The following is a 14866-nucleotide window of genomic DNA, read 5'->3' as shown; positions in this document are numbered from 1 at the left end:
CTCCTCCTCCTCCCCGCTCAGTGCTGGGCTTTAAAGGGGTCTCCCCTCCCCAGCCAGCCAGCCCACCCAGCCAATTCCTCCCCGCACCACCACTGTGTCCAACAGGCCAGGTGTCTCGCGTTTATGGCGGACATAAATGCGAGATGCCTGGCCTGTTGAAACACAGCGGCGAGAATGTCCCTGCCGCTTCCGTGCTCCGCCGCCTCGCCCCCCTGCCTCCTCCGACCCCACCGCTGTGAAGAAAGAAAAAAAACACACACACACAAACCTCACAATAAAAAATTAATTTTTTTATTAAATTACAAATTACAAATTAAATTACAATAAATTTGAATCCCCCCCTCCCTCCGTCTGATCCACCTTTTCCAGCTGTGGAAACTCTCTCAACTCTCCTCTTGTCTGGCCAACGTAAGCGTGCTCAACGTAAGCTCCTAAGGCATGATTCGCTACTCCCCGATCAGGAGGGGGGAAAATCAGTGCCTCTTTTGCATATGAAAGTGTTCGCTTGTTAACTCCGCCTTAACTTTTAAAAGGCAAACAATTCCTTAGGCAAAAGAGGCTCCGACTTCTCTGGCCTCCTCCCATAGTTAACACTGAGAGCAGACACCAAGCCACTGTGACTTTGAATCTGGTAGCAACTACCCTGGCTTTAATTATTTAAAAATATTATTTAAAATTCTTCCTTTCCCTCAGGAGACTGGTGAGGCCCCGCCTCCCCTGCCTCTAGTGACTGCACGTCCCTGCCAGATGATTTTCTTTTGTCACATAGGCACAGTCTCTTAATTCTTCTATCATCACTTGTTGTTGTGCACTCTTTTCTGCCTTTACCGGTGTGGCTTTGTAGTGACTGAGTCTCCTTATATCTCTTCAAAAACTTAGAAATAAGTTTCCACCAATTTTTTTTCTAATTTCTTTATAACTGTAGCCTTGTTCACTTAATAATACAATTTTACATCGCTTTCTTGGTGACCAGTCAACTCTTTGCACCATTACTTTAATTTCATTATGTTATGCACCAAACCTTCCAGTCAGCTAAAAATGAGCCAACAACGGACTGTAGTCTTCAGACACTTGTTATTTTCTGTCCTGAAAGCATTATAGAATTTTTTTTAATGATCTTGAACATTAAGAAGAGCCCATCCTGACAGAGGAACGAGGCACTAGTGCTTGGACTCTCTAAGAATAAAGAGGGGGAGGTGGTGCTGTCATCGCGATGATGCGACATGCGAAGCTTCAAGATCACCATTGGTATCTCTGCCGCTGGACAGTCCTTTTGGACCTAAACCATCCGTAGAGATGGTAATAGAGAAGGGCACATCCTGCTGATCCCAGGGATATCGCAAAATTCCTGGTTGATCCAAGAGAAGCCCATTTTTCCGGCGATAGAGAAGCAGCCATCAAAGCTGCTGAGGTTGGGACAGCTCCAGAATTGAAGGAAATGCAAGAGAGAGTGTGTCGAATTAGTGAGATAAATTTTACTATTAGAGAAGAGAATCCCCAAAAAGATCAAAAGTAAAGTTAAAATTGAAGACAGAAGAGGTTAAGCGGTGAGATTGAACCTGAGTAAACTTAGTGTGCTATTTTTTAATCTTTTTATTGATGGAATCTTTACAAATGATTCTTATTTTTCAACTGGACTGTTTTTTTTCCTTCTATTTTTTTTCAATACTTACTGATTAAGACTTTCTTTCTTTTTTCTTTTTTCAACGCTCTATTGCATTTTCTTTTTAAGAATTTTTTCTTTTTTCCCCTTAAGTTTGGAATATAAAGAGGGAAGCAAAAGTAGAGGAAAAAAAGTAACACTGTCACTTGGAGGCTTGGAAACATTGTTTTTCTTTTCTTCCTTTCAACACTTGATTTACATTTCAAGGTCTCTGAGCTTGTTTATTGAAAATGATAGCGGGATGAGCACAGATTGTTTATACAAGTGCTCCTCTGAGGCACTATCAGTAGCTGGACTGGAGTGAAAAAAAGCTTGACTTGAAAGAGAAAAGATTGCTGTGAACTTGCTTGGAACTTAATAAAAAAAACCTTGGATTCTATATAGTGGCAGTTGTTTACTATCTGGAGGAAATGACCAATATAAATGATGCTGTAGCACAAAAAAGAAAAGGAAGTGACATTGCAGATGATTATTCGAGAAATCCAAAAAATACAAGTAAGAACAGAGATCATTGAAAAGAGAATGGAGAATATTGAACAAAGAACAGGAAGAATAGATGAAAAAAATTGAGAATATTCACAAAAAAATTGAGAATATTCACAAAAAAATTGAGAATATTCACAAAATGATGATGAAATACAAGGACTGATTTCAAAAAAATTGAAGAAAAAGATGAACAAAGAGACAAGAAAATTGGAAATATTGACAGTAGATTGAGCATTGTTGAAAAAGACAAGAGTGGAATATTGGAATGGGAGAGCAATAGATCAGAATTTTACCTCAGATTCCAGAATATAGAAGAAGAAAAGGGAGAAAACTTGGCAGAAGTAATGATAGAAATTCTGGCAGAAGCATCGGTGATAATCAAAGGGAAGTTGATGGAAGGAAAAGATGAGGGGTTTCAAGTCTTTACAAGATATGCAGTGAAAAACAAGTTGCCAAGAGAAATCCATACAAGATCTACCAAGAAAGCAATTAGAACACAAATACTACAAATGGCAAGAGATATAAGATTGCACTACTATTTGATGGATACAGGATGATCTAATGAAATGCTATAATAAAAATTAATTTAAATTTAGTTAAAACTTAGAATATTATGCATAAAATGAAGTAATAATAGTTATAATAAAATAAATGATTAACAATGATTTTGTGTTTGTATGTGTGTCTGTGTGTGTGTGTATGTGTATGTATATGTATATGTGTGCGTGTGTATGTTGCATTTGTGCTGATAAATAAATAAAGGGAGACTAGTATAGATCTATTTCAAGCTATTTAGCTCTCATCAGCTAGCCACACCCTTACTGGGAATCGAACCTGGGCTGTATTACATATCAGGCAGTTATGTTAGCCACTAAGCCAGAGGATCTCTTCCTTTATCAGCTAGGCCAGGGAAATAGGTATGTATTATGTCACAACCCCTGGTATGCCCAAATATGGGCGGAAGCATACTGCTTTCTTTCTCTGTCTATCAGCTCGTCACAAGAGACCATCATGACAGAAAGCCATTATTTTTACTGTTGCCTTTGTTACATTTGTGTTGCATTTGTCCTGATAAATAAATAAAGGGAGACTAGTATAGATCTATTTCAAGCTATTTAGCTCTCATCAGCTAGCCATACCCTTACTGGGAATCGAACCTGAGGTGTATTACATATCAGGCAGTTATGTTAGCCACTAAGCCACTATGTTAGCCACTGTGTGTGTGTGTGTGTGTGTGTGTGTGTGTGTGTGTGTGTGTGTATTTAGAGTTACAACCCCCGGTATGCCCAAACATGGGAGGAAGTCCACTGCTTCCATTCTCTGTCCATCGGCTCGTCACAAGAGACCATCCAGACAGAAACCCAATATTTTTTACTGTTGCCTTTGTTACATTTGTGTTGTATTTGTGCTGATAAATAAATAAAGGGAGACTAGTATAGATCTATTTCAAGCCCAGCAGGATCCAGTTGAGCTGCTGATGGACTCGGATAGCGAGAAACCATATGAGTCTGCCCTGGACGATGTGGAGGACCCTGTGCAGGGTTCAGTCTCAGAGCAGGGACCAGAGAGGCTGGTTGGCCACCAGGAGGCGCCTAAGGCATGGAACAGTGGGGAGGATCAAAGGCAATTTGTCCCTGATGCTAGATTGAGAAGGGCTGAGAAACGGAAGCAGCAACTCCATAGGCAGACTCACAGAAGATGATTAAGCACAGGTGGTTGTTGATTGGCCCCTCCCAAGAGAGATTATAAGTGAGACGTTGGGAGGGGACATTTACAGGAAACAATGTTCGAATTAGTAGTTAGGAAAATCTATCTATGTATTCTAGTCATGTCTGTTCGTTTGGAATATCTGTGTTGCTTCGTTTGAACTATCTGCGTTGCTGCAGAGCTACTCTGTTGATTGTGAGTTGCCTGGGCCCTCAGCCAAAGGATTCATTATCTCAATAATTGAACAGTGGCAAACAGCCAAGCCTGTGTTCTGGTTTATTCACAGGCCAGTGGGTCAGAACATATATACTAGATTGATAATATGAAATTTTATATAAATTGTAAGTGAGGACTATGGAGAGGATGCACAAAAGTTTTGTAACCAAAGATAAACAATTTTATACAGAATAAAATTTAAAGATGTAATATTACTGGATGGTTTTAGGATGATGTGATGAAATGCCATAATGTAAATTTATTCTAAACTTAGAATATCTCACATAAAAGGAAGTAAAAATGGAAGTAATAATGTTTAATAATGATAATAATTGTATGCATATATAAAAGATTGATAATATGAGATTTTACATAAACTGTAAGTGATGACTGTGGTGAAGAGGCACAGAAGTTTTGTAACCAATCGACACACTGTATGTAACTGGAGGATGGTTTTTATGTTTTATGTTTGTTTGTGTTTGTTTTATTTTATTAAAAATAAAAAAATATATTTTAAAAATAAGAATAATATCATATGTTGTTGGCTCATATGTCCCATAGAAGTTGAATCATCTTGACAATGGCTTCTTCTAATACATAAGGAGGACAAAGATCATCAAAAAAATTGATTTCGGGAAGAATCTGCTATTATCGTAATTGAAATCCATTGCTTCTTTTTAATAATCAGGGGAGAGATATTCTTATCAACCACTGCAGCATTTCTGAAATTATGTGTTCCACCTTTCAGAGAGCTCAGTGGGTCAGTAGCTTCTAAATCAATACTAAAAATCTGCAAAATGTTTCTAGAGAAAAGGCATTTACAAAGGTAAAATAGAACTAATGTCACCCGTTTACTTAGAGTATGGTATACAGACTATTTTTTTGGATAAGGTTTCAGATAAAGTTGAGATAAATTAAAAATACTGAATGAGTTACAGACAATTGAAATTTTGCCATATTCCTGGGAAAGGTAATGAGTGAAGATTCTAGAAAATGCTTAATTTGTTTTTCTCTCCAAGGAAGGAAGTTACTGATTGAGTTCCTTGACTTACTATTGATACCACGATGTGTGCTTTCAAAACCTATGACCAGTAGTATAATCTACCTTGTACACCATTATTGCTGATTTAGGAGGCACACTTATGATGAGTTAAGCTTTAGTCATTTTCCAATTGGACTACAACAATGGGCTCTGCATATGGCTCACAAATGAACATGTATGGTTTTTACCTTCTGGCATCTCATCTTGATCCTTCTGCCTACCTCCTCCTTCTCAACCCAACACTTATTTCTCTACATTTCTCTGAACTGACTGCCAACCTTTCTTGTAATCCTCTACTTATATGCAGTCAGAATGATTAATTTCAGTTCTCTTTGTTTTTAAGGAAATTATTCCAAGCTATGTTAGTCCAAAAATAAGATTACCTGCTTTGGTAGCTTTTAAGGTTTATTCCTCAAATATCTGTGGGATAATGGTGATCTCTTAAAATTGATTGATGTAATTGGATTATTATCTTTAAAAGACTGTTTCTTTCTTAATGATTTCATGAAAGCAGCTTTTATTTCTTTGTTCCTCAAGCTGTAAATGATGGGGTTCAAACTTGGGGTCACTACTGTGTACAGCAGGGCAAAAATCCTGTTACTGTCTGCAGAATCTGCTGAACTGGGATGAATGTAAGTAAAAATGATGGTTCCATAGAAAATGCAAACAACAGTGAGATGTGAGGAACAAGTGGAGAATGCTTTGCGCCTGTCTTTGGCCAGTGGCATCATGAGAATAGTTGAGATGATCAGGATGTAGGAATAGAGAATGAGCAAAAAGAGTATCAAGTCAGCTAGCACTGTTAATGTAGAAATGGCCAGCTCGTTTTTGTAGGTATAGGTAGAGGCCAGCCTCAGAACAGGAATAAGGTCACAGAAGAAATGGCTAATTTGATTTGAACCACAGAAGGGAAAGGTGAAAATTAAAACTGAGTACCCCAAACTTACAAAAACACCAGTGGCCCATGACACAGCAGCAAGTATAGCACATTCCCTGAGGTTCATGATATGTGGGTATTGCAAGGGTTTGCAAATGGCAACATAACGATCATATGCCATGACACAAAGAAGACAACACTCGGTGATACCAAAGAGAAGGAAGAAGTACATTTGACATCCACAGCCCCAAAAGGATATAGTTTGTCTTTCTGATAATAAGTTCACTAGCATCTTTGGGCTGATGGAGGAAGTGTAGCCGATTTCCAAAAAGGACAAGTTCCAGAGGAAGAAGTACATCGGGGTGTGAAGGGTGGGACTGACAATGGTGAGGAGTAAAACCAGGCTGTTGCCCATCAAGGCTATGAGGTAGAATACTAGAATGAGGGAAAACAGAAGTTCCTGCCAAGTCTGGAAATCTGAGAAGCCCAACAGGACAATTTCGATGATACAGGAGTTATTGTCTGTTTTCACAGTATCATTCATGTTAAAACCTGGGTACAAAAGAGAACTGTTAAATAAAGCATTAAATAATTATTCTTAACAATTCAAAAGGCTTCTCACCCTAAAGACCTGTATCTTATTTCCTTCATGTTTACTCAGAAATAGTAAATTGAGTTAAATCTTTAGACCTAAGGAAGACTGCAATTTAATTTTGTTTTTAAATGTATTTCTTATGCCCTTTGCATTTGATTATATCATGTTAATCAACCATTCAAGGAACCTTTCTGACAAATGATTTATGAATATTATTCAGAATTAAATCTGGCTTGAGATTATGACTGGCAATTGTAAAATCCTCAAGTACCTAGATTACAATGTGAAGAAAACGGATTTAGGATAAAGCCAAATTACTTTTCCATTAAACACAGTTAGCGTTAATTGCTTATCATAAATTGTAATCCATTCATGTTATATAAAGAATGCCATTTTCCATCTAGACAGGTACATAAAAATGTGCAGAAATTTCAGGCATCATTTCTCTCTGGTTCACAAGAATGAAATGCTAATGCATTTTTTAATTTTAGAAAAATAAAATAAAACCCTCATAGCATTCTACTTAGCATCACTTAAAAACTAAAGTCTCTGTCTTCAATATACATAGTATCAGGAATCAAACCACCAAACTGACCTTTATTAAATTATGAGATATTGATCTTACTTGGTGAATGGTTTTCTGATGATTTCAAATAGATGGCGTATTTCTTCTTAGAGATTTGACAATCCAATAATGTTTAGTAGACATTTGAGACTTTGAAGATACTTCTGCCATCTGTCCTTTGGAAAAAAATATTATTTGATATTTACATCCACAGACATCAACGACTCTGAAAGAGCCACGAGATTCCCAGAGGATTTCAAACTCAAAGGAGACTGGGGAACTTTCTCTTTAACAATGTCTCATGATAGAAGCCCAAGGATTCATCCTGGGAATTTAGTAAATGAATACCAGAGGGCAATCCAGACCTGGGTAAAATCATTCCCTTCAGCAGAGTTAAGAAATCCATTGGCCTCAGACACTGGATATTTTGTGCCCAATAGAATAGGAGTTGGAAGGGACCTTGGAGGTCTTCTAGTCCAACCCCCTGCTCAGGCAGGAAACCCTACACCACTTCAGACAAATGGATATCCAACATCTTCTTTAAAATTTCCAGTGTTGGAGCATTCCCAACTTCTGGAGGCAAGTTGTTTCACTGATTAATTGTTCTGTCAGAAAACTTCTCCCTACCATGTTTCCCCCAAAATAAGACAGGATCTTATTTTCTTTTGCCCCATGAAATATAGCCTTGGGCTTATAATAAGGGGAGGGTTATTATTTTCTGGGGCAGATGAGAAGCGAGGCGCGCCTCTTACTTTCCCAGGTCCAATTGCATTCCTTGCCCTTTCGTCCAGTGCATCCCCTTGTAAAAAAAAACCTCATGAATTCAATTCACAAGGTTTTTTTTACAAGGCACTTCACTGGATGAAAGGGTGAGGAACACACCCTTTCAGTCTCTGGTAGCACTAGGACGCGCATCTCGTTTCTCCCTCCCCCCCTGCGAACCCTCACTAAAGGGATGGCGGGGAAGAGAACCTGGCAGGCTGCCTTTACCATTGGGGAAAAGATGAGTGGTGTTGGGCTGCAAGGTGCGCCTCTTACCTTTCCAGGTCCATTGTGTTCCTTGCCCTTTCGTCCAGTGAAACGCCTTGTAAAAAAAACCTTGTGAGTTGAACCCATGAGGGTTTTTTTTACAAGGGGATTCACTGGACAAAAGGGCAAGAAACACAATGGAACTGGAAAGATAAGAGGCGCACCTCGCTACTTTCCCCCCACCTGCCACCCTCGCTAAGAGAGCGGCGGGGAAGGGAACCCAGCAGGCTGCCTTTACCATTGGGGTGGGGTGTGCAGTGTTTTTTTTGCGTGCGAAGGAACAGGCGGGAGGCGGTGGTCGCATTTCTGGCTTGCCGCTCTTTTTGTAGCGGGCTCTATTTGCGCAAGAGGAAAGGATGGGGTGGAAGCACTTTGCTTCGCCTGCCACTGTTTTTGCAACAGGCGCTATCTTTGTCCTGCAAGCTGTACCGGTAGGTGGTACAGTGGTAATGGCAGGGACCGGTTGCGCTTGGGCTTAAATAGTTGGGTGTGGACTTATTTTGGGGGGAGGGCTTATTATTGCGCATGCTCTAAAAAACACAACTGGGGTTATTAGCAGGGCCTGTCTTATTTTCGGGAAAACATGGTAGTTCTAAGTTGCTTCTCTCCTTGATCAGTTTCCATCCATTGCTTCTTTTCCTGCCTTCAGGTGCTTTGGAGAATAGTTTGACTCCCTCTTCTTTGTGGCAACCCCTGAGATATTGGAACAATATCCAATTTCAATGGTTATCTGCTTGCCATGGTTGCTTATATGAATTGGAATGTCAGTTCTGTGTAGTGATTAAGGTATCAGTCTAAACATGGAGAGACTATGAATTCTTGTTCCACTTTAGGATGACATAAGCTAGGTCACTTTTGACCAGTTGCTCTATCTCAGCCGTAAGAAGTAGACAATGGCAACCTGTTTCAGAAAATTTACCAAAAACGTGCAGGGACTTGTCCAGATAATCACCAAGAATTAATACTGTTTCAAATTTATTCCCAAAACAAGTCCAAAAGGTAATTCAGCAGCATAACTGATATTGTTCCTGTCCAGTATTTCCTGCCATAGGTATGAATAATAGAGTAGAAGATATTTGAACAGAGCACATTCAATGTCTCATTTTATTCCCTGAACTACAGATATGCCTATTAATTTAGTTCCATTCATATTTCTCCCCTACTGACTGATACACCATTTGAATCTCAAACACAGTGTTTCATCCTTCATAATTCACATTGTTGGTTTTAACACTAGTGTGCTACCAAAATTGTCAATGAGGAAAAGGCATTGATCCTGAGCTTCTAACCATCAGTCTTGGGTTTTGTAATCTTGGGAATTGCAACAGAGCTTAGACTTATATACCCCTACACGTTGCTTTACAGCCCTCTCTAAGCAGTTTACAGAGTCAGCATATTGTCTCCAACAATTTGGGTCCTCCTTTTACCCACCTTGGAAGGATGGAAGCAGGGACATGCAGTCACTAGAGGCAGGGGAGGCGTGGCCTCACCAGTCATGAGGAAAAGGAAAGAATTTTAAAGAATTTTTTTAAAATAATTAAAGCCAAGGTAGTTGCTACCAGATTCACAGTGACTTGGAACAGTGCTTAGTGTTAACTATAGAAGGAGGCCAGAGAAATAGGGGCCTCCTGTGCATAAGCAATTTTTCGCCTTTTAAGAGTTAAGCAAGGGTTAACAAGCAAAAAAATTTGTATGCAAAGGAGGCACGTGTTCTCTCGCCTCCTGTAGAGGGCATTTTTAGAGGCTTTTTAGAGTTCTCTGGGAGCAACTAGCTCAGTCTGACTCAGAGCTCTGGCAGAACCACGTTGCCTTTTCAAACACACACACACACACACACACACACACACACACACAGAGAGAGAGAGCTGGATAAAAGTATATAAGCCCAGCTTCACTGATTACAACGTGATTCACCTGCAATCAAATGTTCCGATCGGAAGGCAGCAGGGGAAGGGGGGGTATGGTAGAGGAGCTGCTTTCAAGCCTTTGGGAAATATATCCAATCCAACTTCTGTGTTTGGGTTTGTTTGAGAGTGAGTGTGTGAGTGAGAGAGGGATCCAATTTCTCTGTGTGCGTGTGTCTGTTTGAGGGGGGGACAGAGAGAGGGAGGAAGGAGGGGGAGGGAGAAGAAAAAAATGGGAAAACTTATTTTGCAAGGGGGGGGAAATGCTGTTGCTTCAAATCGGAACTGAGCATGCCTGGCTGTGGAATTCTGGGAGTTGAAGTCCACAAGTCTAAAAAGTGCCTCACCAGCCATAAAGCTCACCGCACATCACTGATTTCAAATTATGCAATCATCTCATCTACAAAATACTTTTCCAGAATAACTATCAGCTGAGGCATAAAACTTTGCAAAGGCAAGAAATGATGGTAAACTTGGAGAAGACAAGATAGCACAAGTTCAAGAGAGTTCTGGGAAAGAAAAAATATTGTAATTCACTAGACACAGAAATTGCATTTATGGAATAATGCCTTCTTGTTTTGTTTTGTTTTTCAAAAAAACCCACAATTTATATTGGCAGTCTTCCCCACTGCTTCATAATCACACCCAGATTGCTATTGAAATCTTAAAGGCATCTTTTATCTCCTTGCTTTTTCCTCCCTTTTCTTTATACTTTTAAGAACAGCCCAGCAGCTTTCTTTTTAAATAAATTGGGCTATATTAACCTTCATTTGAATTCTATCACAATAATAAACTTAGGTTATCTTTCAGGGCTCCCTCTTTGTTTTAAAACAATCTGCCTGAATCCTTCTTTTCTAAAGGGTGAAATTTGTCACTGGTATTCCCAGGAGTACATTCTACTCTAGAAATATGTGCACGACAACTACATTGTGTTGAAAACATCAAACCTATGAATCTACTTCTATTACCCCATAAAGAGGATCTGTTTCCTTGCTACAGTTTTCTTGAAAACCACTTTCATCTCCTTATTCCTCAAGCTGTATATGATGGGATTTAAACTTGGGGTCACCACTGTGTAGAGCAGGGCAAGGAATCGGCTACTGTCCATGGAATATTCTGAGTGGGGACTAATGTAGGTAACAATGCCGGTTCCATAGAAAATGCACACCACGGTGAGATGTGAGGAACAAGTGGAAAATGCTTTGTGTCTGTTCTTGGCCAGTGGCATTGTGAAAATAGTGGAAATGATGAGGATGTAGGAAAAAAGAATGAGCAAAAGGGGTACAAGAATAACTAGAACTGTTACTATGACAATGGCCACTTCATTTTTGTAAATATTGGTGGAAGCCAGTCTCAGAACAGGCATAAGGTCACAGAAGAAGTGGCTGATTCTGTTTGACCCACAGAAGGGAAGGGTGAAGATTGAAATAGATTGCCCCAGACCCACCGATATCCCAATGGTCCACGAGGCAGCAGCAAGTATAGCACATTCCCTGAGGTTCATGATAGATGGGTATTGCAAGGGTTGGCAAATGGCAACATAGCGGTCATATGCCATGACACAAAGAAGACAACACTCGGTGACACCAAAGAGACTGAAGAAATACATTTGACATCCACAGCCCCAAAAGGATATAGTTTGTCTTTCTGATAATAAGTTCACTAGCATCTTTGGGCTGATGGAGGAAGTGTAGCCAATTTCCACAAAGGACAAGTTGCAGAGGAAGAAGTACATTGGGGTGTGAAGGGTAGGACTGGAAATGGTGAGAAGAAAAACCAGGCTATTGCCCATCAAGGCTATGAGGTAGAATATTAGAATGAGGGAAAATAGAAGTTTCTGCCAAGTCTGGAAATCTGAGAAGCCCAACAGGACAATTTCGATGATACAGGAGTTATTGTCTGTTTTCACAGTATCATTCATGTTAAAACCTGGGTACAAAAGAGAACTGTTAAATAAACAATTAAAGAATTATTCTTAACAATTCAAAAGGCTTCTCATCCTAAAGACCTGTATCTTATTTCCTTCATGTTTACTCAGAAATAGTAAATTGAATTAAATCTTTAGACCTAAGGAAGACTGCAATTTAATTTTGTTTTTAAATGTATTTCTTATGCCCTTTGCATTTGATTATATCATGTTAATCAACCATTCAAGGAACCTTTCTGACAAGTGATTTATGAATATTATTCAGAATTGAATCTGCCCTGAGATTATGACAGGCAATTGTAAAATCCTCAAGTACCTAGATTACAATGTGAAGAAAACGGATTTAGGATAAAGCCAAATTACTTTTCCATTAAACACAGTTAGCGTTAATTGCTTATCATAAATTGTAATCCATTCATGTTATATAAAGAATGCCATTTTCCATCTAGACAGGTACATAAAAATGTGCAGAAATTTCAGGCATCATTTCTCTCTGGTTCACAAGAATAAAATGCTAATGCATTTTTTAATTTTTAAAAAAATAAATAAAACCCTCATAGCATTCTACTTAGCATCACTTAAAAACTAAAGTCTCTGTCTTCAATATACATAGTATCAGGAGTCAAACCACCAAACTGACCTTTATTAAATTATGAGATATTGATCTTACTTGGTGAATGGTTTTCTGATGATTTCAAATAGATGGCGTATTTCTTCTTAGAGAATTGACAATCCAATAATGTTTAGTAGAGATTTGAGACTTTGAAGATACTTCTGCCATTTGTCCTTTGGAAAAAAAATATTATTTTATATTTACATCCACAGGCATCAACGACTCTGAAAGAGCCACGAAATTCCCAGAGGATCTCAAATTCAAAGGAGACTGGGGAACTTTCTCTTTAACAATGTCTCATGATAGAAGCCCAAGGATTCATCCTGGGAATTTAGTAAATGAATACCAGAGGGCAATCCAGACCTGGGTAAAATCATTCCCTTCAGCAGAGTTAAGAAATCCATTGGGCTCAGACACTGGATATTTTGTGCCCAATAGAATAGGAGTTGGAAGGGACCTTGGAGGTCTTCTAGTCCAACCCCCTGCTCAGGTAGGATACCCTACACCACTTCAGACAAATGGTTGTCCAACATCTTTAGAATTTCCGGTGTTGGAGCATTCCCAACTTCTGGAGTCACGTTGTTTCACTGATTAATTGTTCTAACTGTCAGAAAACTTCTCCCTATTCGTGTTTCCCCCAAAATAAGACAGGGTCTTACTTTCTTTTGCCCCATGAAATATGGCCTTGGACTTATAATAGGTGTAGTGCTTATTATTTTCTGGGGCAGGTGAGAAGCGAGGCGCGCCTCTTATCTTCCCAGGTCCAATTGCGTTCCTTGCCCTTTCATCCAATGAATCCCCTTGTAAAAAAAAACCTCATGAGTTCAATTCACAAGGTTTTTTTATAAGGTGCTTCACTGGATGAAAGGGCGAGGAATGCCACGGACTTGGAAAGGTAAGAGGCGTGCCTCATGGCCCAACACCGCCCACCTCACCCCAATGGTAAAGGCAGCCTGCCTGGTTCCCTTCCCCGTCATCCCTTTAGCGAGGGGTACCAGGTGGGGGGCAGAAGTGAGGTGCGCCTCTTACCTTTCCAGGTCCGTTACATTCCTCGCCCTCTTGTCCAGTGAATCCCCTTGCAAAAAAATCCTCATGAGTTCAACTCGTGAGGTGTTTTTTTTTTTTACAAGGTGCTTCACTGGATTAAAGGCTAAGGAATGCCGCGGAGCTGTCAGTCTCTGGTAGCACTAGGATGCGCACCTCACTTCTCCCTCCACCTGCCACCCCTTGCTAAAGGGACAGCGGAGAAGACAGCCAAGTAGGCTGCCTTTATCAATGGGGAAAGATGGGTGGGGTTGGGCTGCAAGGTACGCCTCTTACCTTTCCAGATCCGTCACATTCCTTCCGTCCAGTGAAGCGACTTGTAAAAAAAATCTTGCGAGTTGAACTCATGAGGTTTTTTGTTTACAAGGGGATTCACTGGACAAAAGGGCAAGGAACACAACGGACCTGGAAAGGTAAGAGGCGTGCCTTGCTTCTTCCCCCCCCACCTGCCACCGCTTGCTAAGGGGGTGGTGGAGAAGGGAATCCAGCAGGCTGCCTTTACCATTGTGGTCAGGTGGGCAGTGTTATTTTTGCCCGAGAAGGAACAGGCGGGAGGGGGTGGTCGCATTGCTGGCCTGCCGCTCTTGTTGCAGTAGGCTATTTTTGCGCGAGAGGGAAGGACGGGGGTGGAAGCACTTTGTTTCACCTGCTGCTGTTTTTGCAACGGGCCCTCTTTTTTCCCCGCAAGCTGTACCTGTAGGTAGTACAGTGGTAATGGCTGGGACCGGTTGCGCATGCACTTAAATAGTTGGGGGTGAGCTTATTTTTGGGGGAGTGCTTATTATTGCGCATGCTCTGAAAAGCCTGATTGGGCTTATTAGCAGGGCATGTCTTATTTTCGGGAAAACACGGTAGTTCTCAGTTGCTTCTCTCCTTGAACAGTTTCCATCCATTGCTTCTTGTCCTGCCTTCAGGTGCTTTGGAGAATAGTTTGACTCCCTCTTCTTTGTGGCAGCCCCTGAGATATTGGAACAATATCCAATTTCAGTGGTTCTCTGCTTGCCATGGTTGCTTATATGAATTGGAAGGTCAGTTCGGTGTAATGATTAAGGCATCAGTCTAAACATAGAGAGACTATGAGTCCTTGTTCCACTTTAGGATGACATAAGCTAGGTCACCTTGGACAAGTTGCTCTCTCTCAGCCATAAGAAGTAGCAATGGCAACCTGTTTCAGAAAATTTACCGAAAAAAATTCAGT

The 14866-nt window shown here is 40.2% G+C and overlaps 2 protein-coding genes across 2 annotated transcripts; both read right to left on the bottom strand.

Moving 5' to 3' along the window:
• Positions 1-5512: 5512 nt before the first annotated feature.
• On the bottom strand, positions 5513-6535 carry LOC116521631 (olfactory receptor 10A4-like). Its single transcript, XM_032236292.1, has one exon. It carries the CDS (start codon positions 6533-6535, stop codon positions 5513-5515), a length of 1023 nt encoding a protein of 340 aa, XP_032092183.1.
• A 4513-nt stretch (positions 6536-11048) lies between these two features.
• On the bottom strand, positions 11049-12005 carry LOC116521630 (olfactory receptor 10A4-like). Its single transcript, XM_032236291.1, has one exon. It carries the CDS (start codon positions 12003-12005, stop codon positions 11049-11051), a length of 957 nt encoding a protein of 318 aa, XP_032092182.1.
• Positions 12006-14866: the final 2861 nt, after the last annotated feature.

Source organism: Thamnophis elegans, chromosome Z (assembly GCF_009769535.1).
Source record: "Thamnophis elegans isolate rThaEle1 chromosome Z, rThaEle1.pri, whole genome shotgun sequence".
Lineage (NCBI taxonomy): Eukaryota > Metazoa > Chordata > Lepidosauria > Squamata > Colubridae > Thamnophis > Thamnophis elegans.
Note: the sequence above shows the minus strand (reverse complement) of the source record. Positions and strands in the feature narration are given on the sequence as shown.